This window comes from Myotis lucifugus, unplaced genomic scaffold, assembly GCF_000147115.1.
Source record: "Myotis lucifugus unplaced genomic scaffold, Myoluc2.0 scaffold_173, whole genome shotgun sequence".
In the NCBI taxonomy this organism is placed as follows: domain Eukaryota; kingdom Metazoa; phylum Chordata; class Mammalia; order Chiroptera; family Vespertilionidae; genus Myotis; species Myotis lucifugus.
In genome coordinates this window covers 2,504,922-2,526,544 of record NW_005871221.1, presented here as the reverse complement: position 1 = coordinate 2,526,544, position 21,623 = coordinate 2,504,922, and the positions used below count along the sequence as shown (strand labels likewise).

General features: G+C 36.5%; 2 protein-coding genes across 12 annotated transcripts in view; both read left to right on the top strand.

Moving 5' to 3' along the window:
- The window catches only part of RABGAP1 (RAB GTPase activating protein 1), a 130,689-nt gene that overhangs the window by 67,974 nt on the left and 41,092 nt on the right, over positions 1–21,623 (top strand). For all 11 annotated transcript variants that reach the window (XM_023760148.1, XM_023760147.1, XM_023760146.1 and 8 more), the window contains one exon: positions 3,141–3,291. In XM_023760148.1, the coding sequence (XP_023615916.1) occupies positions 3,141–3,291 (151 nt within the window). The remainder of the gene's footprint in view (positions 1–3,140; positions 3,292–21,623) is intronic.
- GPR21 (G protein-coupled receptor 21) lies at positions 9,106–11,525 on the top strand. Its single transcript, XM_006096283.3, has 2 exons — positions 9,106–9,356; positions 9,784–11,525. The coding sequence occupies exon 2, from the start codon at positions 10,176–10,178 to the stop codon at positions 11,223–11,225; it is 1,050 nt and encodes a 349-aa protein (XP_006096345.1). The 5' UTR covers positions 9,106–9,356; positions 9,784–10,175; the 3' UTR covers positions 11,226–11,525.

Below are 21,623 nucleotides of genomic sequence, written 5' to 3'. Positions count from 1 at the left end.
GCCCCCAGGGGAATAGTTCTAATTTATTTTTGCTATTCCTTTAGCGATCAGGAGACAAACCTGCTGATGTTCTCGTCACAATTATATTTTCAGTTCAGTGACTTTGGTGTGTTTGGACTGCTGCTGGCAGGAATTTCATCTGAATAAAAAGGTTTCTGCTAGAAATAGATATGTAATTGAGTCTTGAATAGTTATATAATAGTGCATTTAAAGTCATTTAGATATAGCAAAGACTCTAGCTTTGTTAGATGAACTCACCAGCATTTTATACAGTTGCTTGGAATTTGTCTTATCAAGCTTTGTTTATTCATTTTGTTAATTCATTTAATTAGGTCCTTCTTCAGCTCCCTCAAATATATTAACTGAGTTTACATCTGTCTAAACTGTCTTCAGGGTTTTAAAACTGTTTTTGCTGGTTTTCAGTCATGTCTTCAGAAGTAATAATATAGTTTCTCCTCAATTCATTTAATTGTATTTTTAATCATTATTATATGTGTTCTATAGATAGGGAGCGTCACAATATTATGGAATTTTAGAGCTTGGGAGACAGGCTTCACAGACTACCTGTCCTGCCTCTAAGCTGTATTGTCTTGGGCAAGTCACTTAACTCTTCTGAGTCTTTCTTCATTTATATCATACACGTCTGTAAAACTAGCACTCAGAATTATTGTGGATTAAAAACAATGGATGTTGTGGTAGTAGTGATTGTAGTAAGAACTAATGAGTCCAGTCAGTGTGGCTCAGTGGTTGAGTGTCGACTTATGAACCAGGAGGTCATGGTTCGATTCCCAGTCAGGGCACATGCCCGAGTTGCGGGCTCGATCCTCAGTGTGGGCTGTGCAGGAGGCAGCCGATCAATGATTCCCTCTCATCATTGATGTTTCTCTCTCTCTCTCCCTCTCTCCATTCCTCTCTGAAATCAATAAAAAAGATATTTAAAAACAAAAACAAAAAACTAATGAATGTACCATATGCTAGGCACTGCGCAATGTTATGTGCTCTGTCTCCACAATCACAGCCTTATGAACTATTACTCCTTTTTATAGATGAGGAAACTGGCTCAGATATTAAATCTAGTTTGTAAATTGCAGGCCCCAAATTTTTAACAGTCTAAAGTTTAATCCAAAAGCTAGTTTATTTAACTCTACATTAGATTTTAGTGGCCCTGTTAGCAATAATATCTTTGAGCTCTCTAATTCTCAAGTTTATTTTTAATGTGACTCTTAGGGGATGGAAACACTAAAGTTAATGGTATCAATGACATAAAAGTATTCTGAAATTTTTACCAATATAATTAAGGTAGGGTTAGCAAATAAACTTAGGGTTAGGTTTATTTTTTTCTGTAAAAGGCCAATACTGTAAATACTTTAGACTTTGCAGCCAAATAGTTTCTATTACAGCTACTCAACTCTGCTATTGTAGTGGGAAGGCAGTCATAGATAATACATAAACAAATAAAAATGGCTGTTTCAAAGAAGTTGATATACAGAAATAGGTGGAAGGCTGGATTTGGCCCAAGACAGTGTGCCAATTCTAGAATTAATCAGCAGAATCACTTTTGTTCTTTTTGCTACCAGCTCTTCTATATATATATATGTGTGTGTGTGAGTGTGTATACACGTATTTATATTTATATTTCTAAACAAAGACAACACTGTATTAAATTGTCTGTGGCTCTTGCATTAGGGCACTAGCATCACAGAATTAACAATTTTTAAGTGTACTGTGCATTATTCTGCTAGAATTCTGGGAACATTTTGATAAAAGTCTCAGACCTTTTTATATTTTGACTAGGGGTCCGGTGCACAGATTTGTGCACGGGGGTGGGGGATGGGTCTGTGCAGCCTGGCCTGCTCCCTCTCGCAATCTGGGACCCCTCGGGGATATAGCAGTGTGCCAAGCGGCAGGCGGCCAGGGAGGAGCCCGAGCTGGAGCCGGGTGCTGCACTGCTTACGCTCATCCCGGCCTGCTGTGCCTGCCACTGCCACTTGGTAATGCTGCTGCAGAGTCCGGAGAGGCTCCCACAGCCGCAGCTGCGCTCGCCAGCTGTGAGCCCGGCTTCTGGCTGAGTGGCCCTCCCCCTGTGGGAGTACACTGACCACCAGGGGGCAGCTCCTGTTTTGAGTGTCTGTCCCCTGGTAGTCAGTGCGCATCATAGCAACTGCGCCCTCTTGCAATCTGGGACCCCTCGGCAGGGTGTCCAGCTGCCGGTCTTTCTGGTCGTAATGGTTGCTTAGGCTTTAATATATATAGACAGTGGTCATTTTATATCAGTAACTTCTGATAATCATGGGAGCTTCTCCACGCCAGAAGCCTGCGTTATTGACCCAGTAATGGTGGCTTTTAAATCACAAAGCAGGTGTGATATAGCACATAGAACACTTATTGGTCTTAGAGTTTGAGGACTACGTCAGTCATTTAATTGACTTCCCTGAATTTCTTTCTTCATTTGTAAAACTGAAGATACTCCCACCTACTTCAGGTGCTTGTTATAAGGATCAAATAAAATTGTGTGCAAAAAAACCTAGTATATTGAAACAGTATATTGATAGCGACATTTCAAGATAAGTTTTTCCCCATTTTATAGATGAGAAAGATGAAGCTTAAAGACTTTAACAACCTGCTTTCATGTTATTATAGAGTAGACACTGTCTTAATCAACATAGTCATTCAAAAAAGTCACTCGAAGCAAGGTTTCATGAAAGCTGCTGAAAGTATTTATTTTTATGTTTATTTTAAATATTTATTTTAACTTAGAGCATATAAGTACACAGTTTGTCAATTTTGATACAGGGTCAAGCACTTATCTTTGGCTGTTACTGATGAGAATTTTGCTTTGTTTATCTTACATAAGCTACAACTATAAAGCTATAGTTTCTAGTTTTGCTTTTCTTTTTATTTTTTAAGTTGAGCAATGATTTAAAGATACTTAAGAAGTAGCCTGACTGCAGTATTCTTTCCTCCAACCTTTATAGTTATCTTGGCCACATTTAATTCAACAGCTTTATGTATTATTTTTTCTTTATTAGTATGTGATCACTATTAAGTCTTTATAAATCATTTAGTTTAGTTTTCATAAAAATAACTATTTTTAGAGGATCTTACTCTCATGTACTTCTGGGTTATGGCTTTATTTTTAGGCATCTCAACTTGAGTGTGAGACCAAAGCAGTTGTCGTCCTTAGTAAGAAGCGGTGTTCCTGAAGCTCTTCGAGGAGAAGTCTGGCAGCTGCTAGCAGGTTGTCACAACAATGACCACCTGGTAGAAAAATACCGAATTCTCATCACAAAGGTAAGGGGATGATGATTCAGCTTCAGCATTAATATTTTGGGAAATTTGTTACAAAAAGATCATTGTGACTATTTGATTTCCAATAATTTTCTTTATAATTCCTTTACCTTATAGAATAGAACTTTTATACTTCTAGCCCAAAGTTATTTCTAGTGTTGGCACAAAGGAGAAGGATAGTTTTTCTTCTTTGACCAATTTCACCTCAGGGGCAAAGGATGTCCTCTACCCATTGTGTACCTAAATCTTTTTTTTACCATAATTGCATTCCATTCCATTTTTAGTTAGATCAGTTGTGCTATGCATTGTGCAAAAACTTTCTTTTGTTTATTTTAATCCTTTTCACATGTCACAGAATTGTACTCTTTGTAAGGTAAGGTCTACTTCTAGTTTCTGCAATTGGAAGAATATAATTCTGTTACCTTAAACCATATTTCCTTTTAGCTTATTTTTCTAAGTTGAAGAATTCTCATTTTTTTAGTATCCCCTTCTCAAATTCATGCATTCTTCAAGGTTTTGTAAGCAAAGTAACAAAAACTGTTTCTTGCAAAAGAATACAAGAATTTGAAAAAGAATTTTCTGCAAGGTTAGGTAATGCTTTGTGCCTTTGTAACCATGTTATTGGTTTTAATTTTTATTTCCTCAAATTCTTGAAATGTTTATATTTAGGAAGCAATTTCTCCAGTGCTATGTAAATCCCAAACCTGGGTTATGAATGAATTTCTCAGAATTCGAATAATTTATGATAATTTTTCAATGTGACAAAAGGTGGGACTTCTTTTAAAAATGTATGAACACCTTCTAAGAGATGAGTAATACCTCTATAAGATTTTTATTTAAAAACTTTAAGGGAAGTACAGCATTTGAACATGAAATTGGATCTTTCCACACCAGAAAATGAGACTGATTTGCTCAAAATATTAGTGTTCCTTCTCATCATCTTATTTCTTGTCAGATGTGTTTTCTTTCAAGAACTAATAGTCTAATCCCCTCCATTATCTACCTATATATATAAAAGGCTAAGCGACTGGCCAACCAGTAGGTATGATGTGCACTGACCATCAGGGGGCACACGCTTACGCAGGAGCTGCTGAGTGACAGCAACTTTGCAGAGCGCCCTCTCGCACTCAGGGACTCCTCGAGGGATGTCGGACTGCCCGTTTCGGCCTGATCCCTGCAGGCCAGGCTGAGGGACCCCACCTGTCGGAGGGATCCCACTCACTCTGCAGATGCCCTTCGGGCTCCAGGGCCTGTCCAGCCCATCTGGCCCAGTCCCGCCCCCACCAGCCACCTTCTAATTAATTTCCTTTCAATGTGCATGAATCCATGCACCAGGCCTCTAGTGTTGATATAACTGTTTAACCAGCATCTATTGAGTGCCTGTATTACAACCCTAATGCTGGAGCGAGGAGATCAAACACAGAAATAACTGTCATGTGATAGACATATGTCATATGATAGTCTGAAAAAGCACTGTTGGAGCCATCAAAAGTGATAAATTCAGCCTGGGAGAACAGGAGATTATCAGGAACATCACATTTAAGATGGGTTTCAGAAAAGAGCTCCCCAAGCCTGGAAAGATGGAAGACCATTGTGCTCATAGTATGAATGGAAGTGAGGGTATGTCACATGTAGAGTCATGTTAATTGGCAAGTTGATTTTTTCCTTTATTGGAAAATCATATTTTGGATGTATAATTCTCAGTTCTAACTGTCTTTCTAGTTCCTCTTTTGAAGTCCTTTGAAATGTTTGGCCAAAAATTATTTCTTAATGGTGGGGCCATTCATCTAGATAATTTGAAAAACATGAAGTATTCTATTTTTCTGGTTCCATGAAAATGTGGAAGTCTGTTTTTTTAATAGGAATTTGATAATTACATGACGTGTAAAATATCAGCTATTAACAAACCTGATACATTTGATTGTTTTACATATGCTGATGTCATGTGCTTTGTATTTCACATTAAACTTTGATTATCATGCACATGGCTAGAACCTAAAAAGGTCTCTAATGATGTGTATGTTAGTTTAAATTGCTGGTAGGTGATCAGAAAATACAAATTATTTAATTATCATAATATTGGCAAAAACGTTTTTGTTTTTTTTACACTACAGTGTTATTTGATGCAAGTTGGTATTGCTTTAAATGCAGTCATTTTTTTGAGTGTCTCATTAGCTGTTTTTTTGTTTGCTTTCATTTATTAAAAATCCCTGAGAGTATTCCATTGTATCAGTAAACCACACTTTTAAAAAGTCTATTCTGCTATTATAGATGTTTGTGGGGTTCCCCCCCATTTTTTGGCTTATTATGAAGAAAGTTGCTTATGAACATTTTTGAATATAGGAGATGCTATGTTTTGAATATTTGTGTTTTTCAAAATTCATATGTTGAAACCTAACCTCCAAGGTAATGGTATTAGGAGGTGGGGCCTTTGGGATATGATTAGGTCATGAGGGCAGATCCCCCATGACAGGGATTAATGCCTTTATAAAAGAGGCTCTAGAAAGATCCCTTGCCACATTCCACCATGTGAGGACACAGCAAGAAGTTGGCAGCCTGCAAGCCAGAAGAGGGCCTTCACAGGAACCCAACTGTGCTGATGCCTCGATCTTGGACTTCCAGCTTCCAGAACTGTGAGGAATAAATTCCTGCTGTTTATAAGTCATCCAGTCTGTGGTATTTTGTTGTAGCAGCTCAAACAGACCAAGACAGCAGGATTTGTACATACTATTTTCATATGTAATTTATATTTATATTTATATATATATAATATATATATATATATATATATAAATATATATATATTACTAATTTTGGGAAGTTATTTATTCTGGACTTGGGTTCTTTGCCAGATGCATGCTGTATATTTTGAAATTTCACATATAAAATTACCTTGGAGAGGTTTTTTGACTTAGCTCCTTCAAAGACTAAATTTAAAGGAGGAGAAAAGAGTGACTTGATTTATAGAGTGAAGGCCAAAAAAAATCTTGCAGCCAGGTTTTTTTGTTACCTTTCCCAAAGCGACATGTTATATATTATTTTGGCTGTTTTTTTAAAAACAAAACACAAGACAAACCCATTAAATAATACATAGAAATTGGGAAATTTATAAAATAAAGAAAACCATAAAGGAGAAAATAAAAAATCACTTGTAATCCAACTATCAATGAAAAGTAGAGTTGAAAGTTAATGAATTTCCTTCCAGTCATGTATATGCAGAAATATTTATTCTCTTTCATAAAAATCAAATACATCATGAGACTGCATTATTTTTTAAAAGGAAATAAATGTATATATAGGTCTTTGTGAGGACATAGATTTACTGCCCCCTTTCATAAATATTTTGTTTTTTTCTCAAAATAAAACATTTAACTCGACTGATTTGATAAAGTGTGGCTATCGGGGGTTGTTTTTTTGTTTGTTTTTATATGAATATTTTGATTACAGTTCCAAAGACTGGTTTTACTAAAATAAAAAAAAATTAGAAGACCTATTATTGTACTAATGGTGGTAGTATAACAGCTTGTAGTTTTATTGCACTTTTATTACATTTTTAATTCTTTCAAGTCATCAGCCAATGTAATATATTTTTATCAGCATAACCATCTAGTTTTAAACATGAGTAACCTGGGATGTAGAGACAGTAAGTTACATGGCCAAATTCACAAGGAGTTGGAAAAGACTGGACTCCTGACTTTGGTAAATGCCTTTTCTATTTATTGAACTAAAGCTTCCTTATTTTCATTTAATATTTCTTAAGCACTCAAAAATGGGAGTTCAAAAATACAGTCTATGGCGAATGGTTTGGCTGGAGCTCAAGTTGTTTGGGGAGATGTAGAATAGTGGTATCAGATTGGAAAGGCAATTGGGAGCCATTGACTCTTCTTGAACAGTGGAGTACCGTAATAAAGTATATGGTACTGGATATTCAATCAGGCAGAAATAAATATACTCGAAAAATGAGTAAGATTAGAAGTATAGATGATATTTAATGATGGCCTAAAGTAAAGTAGTAAAAACTGAAGAGGAAGTGAATTTGAGAGCTGTTGTAGAAATAGATTTCCAGGAAATGGTGCCTAAGAACAGTGTATTGAGAGAGAGTGGTCAAAATGATTTCTAAGTTTCATTCTTGAGTGCCTAAAACATTGGGAAAAACAAGACAGGCTTATTTGGTGGGGAAACTAATTTTGGGTGCTCTGGTTGAAATCTCAAGAGGACATCTAGGTCTTGTAGTTGTGTGACAGCCGGCAAATTGTAGATGGAAAAGGGAGCTTGGGGATGAATTTATGGCTGGTGACACAGGCAGAGAAATCATTTGTGTAGAGGGAATAATTGATGCCATATCACATTCTCAGGTACCTTCACTGGCCTCAGAAAGTATCATAGTAACTGTGTGTGCCTTAGACTGAGCAGTCACAGTAAGAGAGGGCACTTTAGATTCAGGAGCCTAGCCTCAAGCAATGCAACATGATTGGTAGGAAAGCACAGGTTATTTTAATTGCATGAGAAAAAAGTAAAGTTGTATACTCCCTATGTGATAAATATTGGGAAGTCTCCTTTATTTTACAACAATCCCATGAAATAGGTAGTATGATCCTCATTTTACAGATGATAAAACTGAGTCTGAGAGAGGCTAAGTAATATTAGAGCTAGGATTTGAACTAGGTGAGTGTTCAGTCCACTGGTCCTTTTACTATGCCACACTTTGCCATGTTTTCCAGTAAGACGTGTCCAAAATGGCTATCAGGCTTCTTCTCAATAAGTTTTTTAGTTTCTTGCCTTTGTATAAGTGTAGTGCTTCAGATCTTGAAATGTAATTAATTGAGTTCTGGTTATGGCTACCCATTTGCCTGCAATGAGAAAGCATGTGTGTGAAACAAATAAAAAATGCAAATTGGATCACATAACATATATCTCCACTCAGGTATGCATACCTTCTGGAATGCTTTCAAGTACCAACTTTTGTTTATTTTCTTCTACTCTGCTGGGTCTGTGGAACTTTATTGAGAAGGATGAATTGAAAATCCAGAGACACTTGGAGGAAAAGATACTAAAAATACACATTTTCTAATTAGCTGAAATTTGTCATCATTCATAACATTACCAGAAGAGCCACAATAAAATCTCACTTTGCATTGTTTTAAGTAGGCACAAACAAGATTGTGTATTCTGAGATACAAAGACTAATTTATACCATGAAACTTCCTCTAATTGTCAAGCCTGGTAGAAACGGTACCTTTACTTTTCCATCTTTTGTTATATGTTTGTGTACTGTGTCTCAGCAAACTAGAAGCAAGATGAGGAATCTTGAAACTAAGGTAGTGTAAAATACAGGAATAATAAAATTCCTCTTTTGTGTGTACACGAGGGTAAAATTCTCTTGATTTTTAAGTTTGCTTGTTATTTTAGTCATCTTTCTTAATATTGGTCAATATCCAGTGAATCATGAGAGAAAATTAATGCTGAATATTTAGCCTTTTAGCTAGAACTTCTTGTGTTGCTGAATTGATTCCTCAGTTGCCTTGCACTCTTAACACACTTTCATTCTTTAACATTGCTCTTTGTTCCTTGGGAAAATGCTACAAGGAAATAGGAATTTTCTCTCAGCGTTACCCCTCTGGCAGTGTGTTTCAATTTAAATCCCCTGGCTGGCTCTCTGTTCGGGTTACTACCCCTTCTCCTTACTAGCAGTTTGAGTTATGTTCCTCTACCAAAAGGGGGGATTCCAGATAGACGAGGAAACAGCTTTGAAACACTGCACTGCAGGCGTGTTCAGTTATTCCCCCACTGTGCAGTCTGGAAATCGGGGAGTGCCTCTCTGGTGATGAATCCGAATGAGCTGCTGAAGATGCCAGAGTGTGTGCCTGCACAGGCATTTTCTTTCCCCTCCCCCACTGCTTCCCTTTCCCAAGCCCCCTCTCTCCCCAGTTCCCCTCCTACTCCTTTATCCCCTCCCTCCGCGTCTCAGTTCTGCAGTAAACCAGGCTGAGGCACATTCCTGCTTTGCAAGGCTTTCTGTTAAGGATGTTTTGTGGCTTTTGTTTGGATTGCAGCATGCAGAATTACAGGTAACACTCTGAAATTGAGCTAGGCAGATAAATTCTGTTGAAATGTTTTCAAAGAGGCAAGATATTACACGGGAATCAAGAAAATAAGTTATTTTATTCATGGTAATTATGGTAAAATGTTTTTAGAAATCCAATAAGCAGACTTCCTTTTCTCCCCTAAAAGGCTCCAATGAAGGGAAAATGGGGGTAGATTGTTCTGATTGCAATTGACTCGTTTTATTTTTTGTTTTGTTTATCATGAAAGCTTGCTGTTGCTGCACCTCCTCTGTACAGTAAGGACCAGTTAGTTATGTGGGGTGCTACTGAGGGTAGTACTGGGTGGGGTGGAATGGAGTGGGAGGGATGATAGCCTGAGCTAGCCAGATTCTTTGATTTTTTTTTTATTGGGATGCATAATGTAAAATGCTCTCTCCTTTTCTTCTATCAGCTGTTCAGAGGAGACTCATTACAACTCCTGCTGAAGCTCCTAATTTTCTTCCCTTCTCTTCTGCCCCTACTCCCTACCCTCATTGGCCTGAAGACATTGTACCCAGAATTTGCTTTACTCCCCTGGCACTATGTGTATGGTAAACCTGATACTATGGCCGCGTCTGGGACTGGCCAGACGACGGCTGCTGGCTCTCCCTATTCCAAGGATTTAAAGGGGGATTGTACTGCAGGCAATGCATCAGAGCAGCACCATCGTGAGCCTGGGGACTGAGGCTCCTTGGGCATTATTACAAACACACAGAGCTGACCGCAATGACAGCAGCTGCTCCTTTGAACTGTTGGCAGCGGCCAAGCGGCAGCATGAAGTGAGAGATTACTCCTGAGCTCAAGATGAACTCCACCTTGGATGGTAATCAGAGCAACCACCCTTTTTGTCTCTTGGCATTTGGCTATTTGGAAACTGTCGATTTTTGCCTTTTGGAAGTGTTGATTATTGTGTTTCTAACTGTATTGATTATTTCTGGCAACATCATTGTGATTTTTGTATTTCACTGTGCTCCTTTGTTGAACCACCACACTACAAGTTATTTTATCCAGACTATGGCATATGCTGACCTGTTGGTTGGAGTGAGCTGCCTGGTTCCTTCTTTATCACTCCTCCACTACCCGCTTCCAGTAGAGGAGTCCTTGACTTGCCAGGTGTTTGGTTTTATAGTATCAGTTCTGAAGAGTGTCTCCATGACCTCTCTGGCCTGTATCAGCATCGATAGATATATTGCCATCACTAAACCTTTAACCTATAACACCCTGGTTACACCCTGGAGACTACGCCTGTGTATTTTCCTGATTTGGTTATATTCCATCCTGGTCTTTCTGCCTTCCTTTTTCCACTGGGGCAAACCTGGATATCATGGAGATGTGTTTCAGTGGTGTGCAGAGTCCTGGCGCACCGACCCCTACTTCACCCTGTTCATCGTGATGATGTTATATGCCCCAGCAGCCCTCATTGTGTGCTTCACTTATTTCAACATTTTCCGCATCTGCCAACAGCACACAAAGGAAATCAGCGAAAGGCAAGCTCGCTTCAGCAGCCAGAGTGGGGAGACTGGGGAGATGCAGGCCTGTCCGGACAAGCGCTATGCCATGGTTCTGTTCCGGATTACTAGTGTGTTTTACATCCTCTGGTTGCCATACATCGTCTACTTCTTGTTGGAGAGCTCCACTGGCCACAGCAACCGCTTCGCATCCTTCTTGACCACCTGGCTTGCCATTAGTAACAGTTTCTGCAACTGTGTCATTTATAGTCTCTCCAACAGTGTCTTCCAAAGGGGACTAAAGCGCCTCTCCGGGGCCATGTGTACTTCTTGTGCAAGTCAGGTCATAGCTAAGGACCCTTACACAGTTAGGAGCAAAGGCCCTCTTAATGGATGCCATGTCTAAAGAGGTTCAGATATTGGGTCATTGTATGTGTGTGTGGGGAGGGGGCAAAGGGGGGTCCCTTTTTCTATCTTTGTATCCCTTGTTCACTAGAAAATCTGGGACAAAATAATTTGACTCTGAGCAATGGGAAACAATCCATCCAAAAAAACCTAAGTTTGCAGAAATGATTTTTCTTTAAAAGTGCTTTTAAATCAGAAGAATCAGGACCATGAAGATAAATTGCTCTTGGTTCCAATTTTTGTAATGCCATGGAAATGACTGAAATTCTCAGATTTAAAATGAATAAAGTCATATCTCACACCTCTCCGGCTGGCATGACTAAACATGGGTGTGAAAAGCGTCACCATTTTAAAATACCATCATTTTCTTGTGGCTCTTCTGGGTTCATTCCAGTTGTTTGGGCTTCATATGCAATTGATTTCTTTTAACAGCAAATATTAGAATACGGTGATGAATTAACAGGGTTTTAAAATTTTGTTTATGTATGCCTACGTATAACACTGCAAGTTTCAGCACTGTCATTTAGATATCCAAATGTTTTATGTCTTATTCTCTTGAGAGAATTCTCAATACAGTGAATAATGTGGACACCTAACTACTAATTTTAGAATTTTGCAATGAAAGTGATGCAAAAGTGCAGTCAAATACTAGACAATTTATGAAGAACTGAGCTACTTTTTGTGTCATGTTTAAGAGAGATCTAAAGAAATGTGTGCATTGAAAGTGATTACAGTATTTTTGCACATGCCTTTGTGTATATGTGTATTGAGAATATTTGAATTGAGTTAGATTTCACTTTTACAGTAAAATGTACATTTAACTAGTTCATTTTTAAAATAGAAGAGGATTAATTGAGATGTTCTCTTTGTGGTTAAATGGAATCAACTACTAAAGTAGCAACTAATTCTTTTTTAAAGCATTCTTTTAGTTAGTGTTAAGGAGGCCACATTTGCATAAGAGGAGAAATTCTGATTGTCTATGTCTCTTTTACTGCTGTAATCCTTTGGATACAGTTACTTTCTTAATAGTCTTTTTCTTTTCTTTTTAAGCCAAAGTACTAGCCAAATCTGTAGGATTTTATTATTGTATAGAATTATTAATTGAGAATGCTATGTATTTGTATGTAGTAGTGATGTTTTGTTCTTAGATGATTATCTTTATAGCAAGAGGTTTATTTTCTGAAAGGAGAGAAGGGTTTCCCAGCAGCTCCAGAAATGAGTATTCCTTGACTTATCTGCTGATTTTAATGTTTTGGAAGCCTTCAGGGAACTTATGTGATCTTTGACTTTGGCTAGAAGTTGTAATCTGAATGCTATAGTGATGTTTAGTGAGATGGAAGATGGAAGAAACCCAAGGTACATAAGTGAAAGTAGATTTTTGAATCTAAAAAAGGACATAGATATTTATAATATAGGCAGATAATGCTTTGGTTTTCCATCATAATATGAGGAAAGTTCCTACCCCTTTTAAAATAAAGGGCAGCTTTATGATTTTAGGTTTTAGATATTGATTTAATTTTAACTTAAATGTGTTCTATTTAAATTATTTTAGTGATTAAATAATATATAAAATTTAAACTTAAGATTCTGAGTACTTCCCTAAAACTTGCTTGCTCTTTATATTGTATATTGGAAAATTTGATTCTAAGTTGTTTCAAAATTTAGAATTCATATTGAAATTGCAGGTTAAATTAGCAAAGTCTTTAAATTGCCAGGTCAAGTGGAAAACCTTTTCTTTTGAATTCCAAAAAAGCAGTTGTGCACATTCTTCTTTAAGTAGCACAGTTCTAAAAAATTTTTTTCATGTATGCTGGAGAATTTAATCTGTTCAAATTTGCAGAGTTAGCTTGAGAATTTTTCGTTAAGCAAATATGGGAATTTTAAAGACTCTGAGTAGATTTTACTTTTTGGTGGGCTGAGAGTCCTTTTAATCTTTCCCTTCAATAGGGTTCCATCTTGTGAGAATGGAAAAAAAATAAAATTTCTGCTTAACTTTCTGGAAATGGCTAATCAAGTTGGTTTTTAGTGACTGGAAAGAACTCTTTTAATAAGAGTCTTTGTTAATAGATTTTTACATTTTTGTTCTAATACCAAATTTAGATGTCATAGAGGTATTGTTTTTTTCACATTAGAAACTTTATCAGTGTCTTAGTCTAAAACTGAAGTAGAAACTAAGTAGATTGAGTAATTTAAAGAAAAATAAAGCTCCTAATCTACCCTTGCCAATGATACTTAATGTCAGATGTTTTTTTAGTTTATCTTGTCTTCATTGGACTGTCTGTATGAATTCTATAGTTTCTTCCAGGTATCAGTTCTATTTTCACATTTATTGTCTGTGTGGCTGTTTTATTTTTATTTTCGTGTGTGTATGTGTGTATGTTGGTGAAAGGGGGATATGCTTGGATTCAGTCTTCTGTGGCAGGGGGCAGTTTCTATGGGATACATTTGGAGAGTTTGTATTTAAGTAATCTTGTTTTTCTGCCATTTTTAATGCAACATTCGATGATGTTTGGGTTAAATACCAATCTGACTAGTTCAGAATGAGAAAAAAGTATATTTTTAGACTCCAATTACCTTGGGCTTTGGCAATACAGCACGTTTAACTTTATATGGTATATGACTGATATATGAGGCAGCATGAGCTTTTGGTGATTGTGTCAAAATTATTTCATAACACATTTTAAAATAAGATCATACTAATTGTTGTATTTGTAAATTAGTTGTGTGGTTTTTATATAGTGATTTATTTCAGTGAAGGTGTATTTTTTACCCCTTAGAGCAGAAAAGCAATTACAAAAAGACAAATGCTCCACTTTAATAAAAGAACTACCTTACACCAGAATAGATATTTAAATTTTTCATGGACCTGTTGAATCACCCTAAATTCCATTTTGGAAAGGGTTTTCTTTAGGCTTTATCGTGGGATAAATTCCATTTTGAGCCTGTAATTTTACAATGGCTTTTCCTTTTTACTTGAATAGTGTTCTCTGTTTTAAGGATTGGAAAAACTTGAATTTTTGTGCTATAAATGCATTGTCCACCTCTCTGAACTTGAAAATAAAGCAACAAGGTTGCAGGCTCTCAGATAACAAGAGTGGTTTCTGAGAGTTTTTGAAGTTTTTTAGGTTTGATTTTAAAATCTGCACAGTGGTTTTGTAGGAAATGTTTTAATTTCACTGACTATGTGTTTTTGTATCATTAAAGATTTGTTAAATAAATTATTGGCAAACCAAAACTTACTGTTATATGAGCAGATTTGGGGAAGTTTAAGGATGGAGAATTGTGGCATGATGAGAGTTGTTAAAAGTCTTCATTAATTAGTCTATGTATTGATTTTTCCATGTTAGGTTTAAGAAATACTAAATATTATATATTAAATATACATATTAGTATATTTTGCAGACTCTGGGAATAGTCTATACAATTTTTCTATGGCTGTAAATAAGTAATTTGGCTTGTCTTCAAAATTTGGGAGACAATGGTATCATAATATGCTTAAACTGAACTTTGAACTGATAATCAGAAAATCTGGGTTACTGTTACTAGTTTGTTTTTTAGTCCTTTACTTTTAATATTAGCAGTCAGCCAGAGATCACTGGTCTTTTGAGAAAATCTTTTCACATAAAACACAGAGCCCAGAACAAAAGAAATCAGAGGAAAGAAAACAATGCAAGTCACCGGCGAAAACTTCAAAAATTATCAAGTTTAACATTTCCAGAGATTTTGGATCCATTAAAAGAGAGTAGGATGCAATAAAAAAAAAACCAAAACACACAAAAACAAACAAAAAACCCCCCAAAATACAAAGATAATGAGAAAGAGCTCTTGAGATTTAAAGTGTAATCAGACTACTAAAAAATTAGACAAGTTGGAAGATAAAATTGAAGTAGGCCAGATAGTGAAACAAAAGACAATAAAGTAGACAGAAAGCAAGACAAATTAGAAGTTCAATCAAGGAAGCTCAATATCTACCTAGCATGATTTTAGAAACAGAATAAAGAAGGAAATTCTCAAAGAAATATTAGAAGAAAAATTTCCAGAACTGAAGGATATGAGTTTTCATAATGAAAAGGACCAGCTTAATATAATAAAAAGACTTTGATGGCAAATGATTATAAAATTTAAGAACACTAGGAATAAAGAAAAATCCTAAAAGCTTCTTGGTCTGGAGTAGGGGTGGGAGGGTGGAATCATAATTTAGTTACAGGGATCTGAATAGCCTTAGACTTTCCACCTTAAAAAAGCAAGAAGATAATGAGTAATAACTTCAAAATTTTGCACAGTGATTTTTAACTTAGAATTTTATGTCCAGTCAAACTTTTCATTCAAGTGTGAAGAGTAAAGTAAATCCATTTTGAGATATACAGGGTCTGAAAATATTTACCTGTTTTATATACTTTCTCAGAAAGTTACTGAAGGATATATTTCCCCAGAATGAGAGATGAAATCAAGAAAGAGGAAGATACAGAACCCAGGATACAAGGACTCCAACATAGGAGAGAGGTGAAGAAATTCCCACGGTTATAGGGAAGGAAAGCCCTAGGTAGTCACATGTGCTGCAGACCTAGAAAGCAACTAATCCAAATGGGAACAGGCAGAAGGAAGGGGCATTAGGAGTTATATCTTTAGGAAGTAATAATTGGGAGGAATTTACAATCCTGTCAGGTTTGTAGGGGAAGAATTGGGCTGTTAGACCTTTTTGATACATAGAATACGGAAGGAAAGAAAAAATATAGGTTATAAGACCTTTTTGATTCCTAATTTACTATGTCACTATGCCTCATAGGTATATGTTTGGATCTTTTTAGATTTTTAAACTTGTTTTTTTTTTACCAATAGAAGACAGGTATACAAAGTACTGTGTAGTATTTGTAGATAAGGCAATATGTGTTAGATTGATTTCCTTAGAAAGCAGTATATGAGATGGCTAAGCTTTGGGTGAGTAGGACTCTATAGTCTTATCTGCCCCTACTGCTTGAATGAGATTGGCATAAATTATCCAGTTGGACAGAACTAAAGAAACCCAAAGGATCAATAGACAAAAGATTCTAATAAAGTGACTTATAATTATCAAAAAGTACCAGTATATAACATGAGAAAGCTCTTTGCAAAGTAAAAAGCACATCTTTATGTTAAGTTAACATGACTGTAGTCACTTAAAAGACTTATTTATTAGTTTGTTACCAAAAGATTGTATTGGTTTGAACAAAATACAGAAATAAAGTCTTTTCAAAGTAAAACTTTAAATTCTGTTTATTAGCTTTCAACAAACACTTGTTGAATTGAATTAGTAAGACAATATTTGGGGGAGAAAGCAAAAGTTACAGCATTGAACAGCATGATTTATTTCTGAAATTTATTCCGGAAAGACTTGGGAAATCCCCACTGCCAAAGCCATTTATTTATAGCTAAACAACAACAACAAAAGCATTTGTGGGTCTCTGTCTTCATCGACTCTTGGGGAGTAGAATCTGACTCAAAAGACTTTTTCATTTTTAAAAGTTTTTCTCCTTCATGACATGATAGATGTAAGGATTGAAACCATTTCTACTTAGATTATGGTAACACCATGTATTGTTAACATCATCATACTGATTATGTGTATTATACCCTACATAGCACTGGAAATAAAGTTAAAGCAAAATTTGATCCTACTTCTGGCTATTTATTAGGTAATCTCAAAATTCCTGAACTTCAGAAGGATATTCATCTTTAAGTGCAGATGGCACCATCATAACAGGAGTCGATTCAAGATTAGATGCGTGTTACATTAATAGTAAAACTCTTATTAGCACAGTGCTTGGCCCTCAGTGAACATTCCGTCCATGTTAACTATGCTGCTCTCTTCTTAGTGAATAGGGCAGTCTGGATGAACCAGAGGTTTCAAGTTGAGGTTATAATGGAGAGTATGGTCAAAAGCTAAATTGGGCCTACCTGGTCTGGAATAAATGCTAAGGGATTTGATTCTAATTAGGAATTGGAGATGGATTAAAGGGTTTTGAGTACATGAATGACATAAATATAGAATCCCAAAGTAACAGACCTGGAAGATCCCTTAAAGGTCATAATCTAGGCTCCCCTTTCACAGATGGGGAAAGAGAAACCCAGAATAGTGACAGAGTTCATTAGTCACAGAACTGGGACTAGAACCCAGCTCTTATACCTCCCTTAGACTCAGTCATGGCACCAAAATAGGTCCAAAGGACTCTTCAACATTGTCAAGTGCTTAGAAAATGGGAGTTTCCAGCAGGATTGGAAAAAAAGAAAATTGTTTAGATTTGGGTGTGTATTAAATAAAATAAATAAAAGTAATCTTTCATTGGTACTTTGAGTCAAATAAATTAAGTTTTGCAAAATCTTAGTTAGAAAATTCTCTTGATCACTAGCAACCACCTCAGAAATGTTGCTAGGGGAAGTAAATATGAATGGGTGGTTCTGGAACGGCTTCATTGGTGTTTGTAGTATTTGTACTGCTGGTGAGATTACAGGGTGAAGTTTTTGCTTAAATAAAAGATAACTGCTTGTAACTTTTAAAGTTGCTCGTTGTCTAGAATTTTAAGTAGAAAAACGTAAAAATAATTGAATACCAGGAGGACTTTTACTAAGGGATTATAAGAGAATTTGGTTGGTATTATACTTAGTTGCTGATAATTTTTTAAGTTTTTAGATTAATAGAAACATCTAAGTAATTATAGCTTGATACATTAATGATGAAATAATAGCTTTTAAATATTCGTTTCTTGATCATTGTCTAAGATTAGTTCTTTAGTAGAAAAATTAAATCTCAAACATGATATTGGGGTTCAAGGAAACATAACTTTTGCCTGAAAGCTATATAAAAATATGTAATGGAAATAAAGGTTGAAACCCAGAACATATACCTGTAGTCTGTGAATACATATATGAACCCAGACCTCTTATAGAATATTAAATTCAGTTCAATAATACACTGCTAAAGATGTTTGTGACCAATATTCAAACACAGGTTCTCATTTTAATGTTTTGTTAACTGTTACATGAGCAAGGAACTCTATAAAGTTGTGTGGGTTTTTTTTTTTAATATTTTTGTATTGATTTCAGAGAGGAAGGGAGAGGGAAAGAGAGATAGAAACATCAATGATGAGAGAGAATCATTGATTGACTGCCTCCTGCACACCCGGCACTGGGGGTCAATCCCACAACTCAAGCATGTGCCCTGACCAGGAATTGAACCGTGACCTTCTGGTTCATACGTCAATGCTCAACCACTGAGCCACACCGGCCGGGCCTCTATAGTTTTAAAGTCATATTTTAATATCTCTAGCCATTTATAGCTGCTATATATTTTTTTACTTAGCAAGTACACTTTTATCTGACTTATTTTCAGAAAAAAAATTTAAAAATAAAACTGAGTATCTTTAGCATTCTAAAACATTTTCTTAAAAATCATAATTTGATTTGGTTATATAAAAATATTGCTTAAGGAATGTGGGTCTTGATTGTGTGTGTGGTATATTATGAGTGAGTGATTTTGAGAGGATTTTATTTTTAGCACATTAATGCTTTACAAAATTTTTGAGCAAATCAATCTGTATTAAGCTGTACTGAGAGGGCATTTGATATACAGTTTTGCTCAATAATATAAAAATACAATTTAAATAAGTATTTGAAAGTCATCACAGTTATAAGAAACATTTGTTTAGGATATGACTTTGTATGTAATAATTTTGTGGCTTCTAATTTAGCTGACTCATAAGTCACCTCCCCTGCCACTTTTTAACTCAAAATGACACTTTCTGTATCACTTTTATCAGGCAATAGCTTTTGAGTATTTCCTGCTCCTTGGCCTCTCCTTTGTGGATTATTGTGTAGGCGATTCAACAATAGCAAAGCAGGAAAAAGGTTGATAGTGCAGTTAGCACTGTCCCAAATCAGTATCTATAGATGATTTGGGACAGTTTTGCCAAACATTGAATAATTTCCTGTGGGAAACTTGAGCCCTAAAAGGAAATGAACATAGCTAAAAGGCTGCATATCACATGGGACTTAGATTTATTTTTAGAATGGCACTATCATGCCATATTTGGATTGAAACAATGTGATAGCAGTACATTATTTTATTAAAGAGCTATTTTTTTCCTGAAGAAGTCATCTAATTTTTTATTACATTTGTATGATATAGATTTAATATAAGTTATAACTACTCAGCTGATATAGTGCTTAACTATGTATTAAAGTTAGAGGCACTAATTTGGCAAACTTTTCTGGAGCCTGTTTTCTGGGTCAGTTGTCTATAATAAAGACTCTTTGGCAGTTCATTGATTACATAGTTGTCATGCTTGGGATACATTGTTTTCTCTATTGGAAGAAAAGGAGAGTAAATAGGATTATTACCAGTGGGGGTTGGTATAGTTATTTGATTGTCTTGAAATGGAAGAGCTCTTTACTAAATGAGGCAGTGATAATAGAGAAACTCAAAAGGATTTTTTTTCTCTGAGAAATGATTTTTTTGAAAAAGATAATCAACAAAAGTACTTTATACTGAGCTCTACAGTGTTTTGTTTAGCCCAGCTCATAGGTTAAAAAGCCACTTATTGAACCATTTACATTTTGTATCAATTTTTCTGTTGCCTGACTTATCTTTATAATTGCATTTGGATAAGATAAATTATGATGTTGGTAAAATACAATGGATTTCTGAATTGCATGCTATCTAGAATTGCAGATACCCGACGGGGCACTAAGTCCCAAACATGGGAAAATCTGCCAAACACATTTTGTTCCTTGGCTTCCCTCCTAAGGTTGAAAATATGCCAACATCATAAATGTCAAGTATGATGGGATAGAGCCACCACTGATGTACAGGACCTCATGATACCTGCTTTCCATGCAGTATCTCATTTGTTTCTCATAAACGCTGTAAGGAAGGAACCATAGCTTAGATTTTACAGAGAAGGATATTAAGGCTCAGACTAGTTAAGAGACTTGTCCAAGGCCACACAATTAAAGGGGGTGGGGGGGTTGTATTCAGAAACGGAATTTCCTGATCCCAGAGTTAGAGTTCTGTTCATTATATTGTGTGATCTCGGTAGAGCACCCAAATACTGCCTTCTCCTTTCTTTGTCAGAAGTCCAACTCCAGTCGTCACATAGTTGTGGCCAGATTCTGAGATGCCTTCAGTTACTTCCATGTTTGTGGAAATCTAGTTCCAGTTTGCTCTCTGTGTAATGTGTTGGAAATGGAAGTTTTAAAGTATTAATTATTGAATACCAACACAATGTTTTATTTGCTTTTATATAAGTTAAAGATCAATTTCTTGTCTCTTTTTGGTTCAGCTTTTTAAATCTTTTATTAAGTGTTATTCAATGACATTTTTACTGGAATTATTTTTGCCTCTAAGAGCAAATCCCCAAGATAAATACAAAGGATAGATACAAAGATAGATACAAAGCAATATCTAACCAAACCAGTCCCCACTAAAATAAAATCCCTGTTGTTGCACTGGTGGGGAAGAGCAGCACTGCAGGCTGAAAGGATGCTGATTTAAGGAGCAGTGGTGCTGGTCACACAGGGACAAGTATCAATATGTGTGCATAGGTACATGTGTTTTATGTTCTTAAAATCTGAGTTTAAGATAAAGATGACTTGCCCAGCCCATCAATCAGATATATTTATTTATAGAATTCTTGTTGATTAAACTATGAAATGGACTTGAAGGGCTTTTTATATAAATACACTGTACCTCGTATTTTTAAGGTATGGAGGTACTTTATTAGAGAGTCAGAAACATCGATGAGAGAGAACATCGATCAGCCGCCTCCTGCACATCCCCCACTGGGGATGTGCCCGCAACCCAGCACATGCCCTTGACCGGAATCGAACCCGGGACCCTTCAGTCCGCAGGCCGACGCTCCATCCACTAAGCCAAACCCGGTTTCGGCATAAAGCCCCATTTTTTTAAATGGGCGATTTTAACATTAGACCCTGAAATGGGGCCTTTTTTCCCACTTTGGGTAAATATTTAGCCCAGAAAGGTGAGCAGTTAAAACAGGGAGCCAGTTCCGCCAGCTTGCCCGGTGTGCCCGGGGGGCGGGCAGGAGCGTGCCCTGCTCCGGGAGCACACGTGTAGGGGCTGCTGGTGGACTGGGCGCTTCTTTCGCAGATGGAGACGGGCACATGGACCACTTGCTCCCGGGCTGTGAGGATCGCGGCTGCCAGAGAAGCGCCATCTACCTGGCGAGGTCCGGGACAGAGAAGGTACATCACTTCGCTAATGTCAATGGGGTCCCGCCTTGAAAAGCAGGCTCGGAGGTCAGGAAAGATCATCTGAAGAATAGAGCAGAGAGAAACCGAATGATCGACGTCCTCACTTAGTGAAATGCGTTTCCATCTAGTCTTGATTGGTTTATTGAGGGGGAAA

Excerpts from the sequence above, each read along its gene's own strand:
- GPR21 (XM_006096283.3), top strand. The coding sequence starts at position 10,176 with ATGAACTCCACCTTGGATGGTAATCAGAGCAACCACCCTTTTTGTCTC.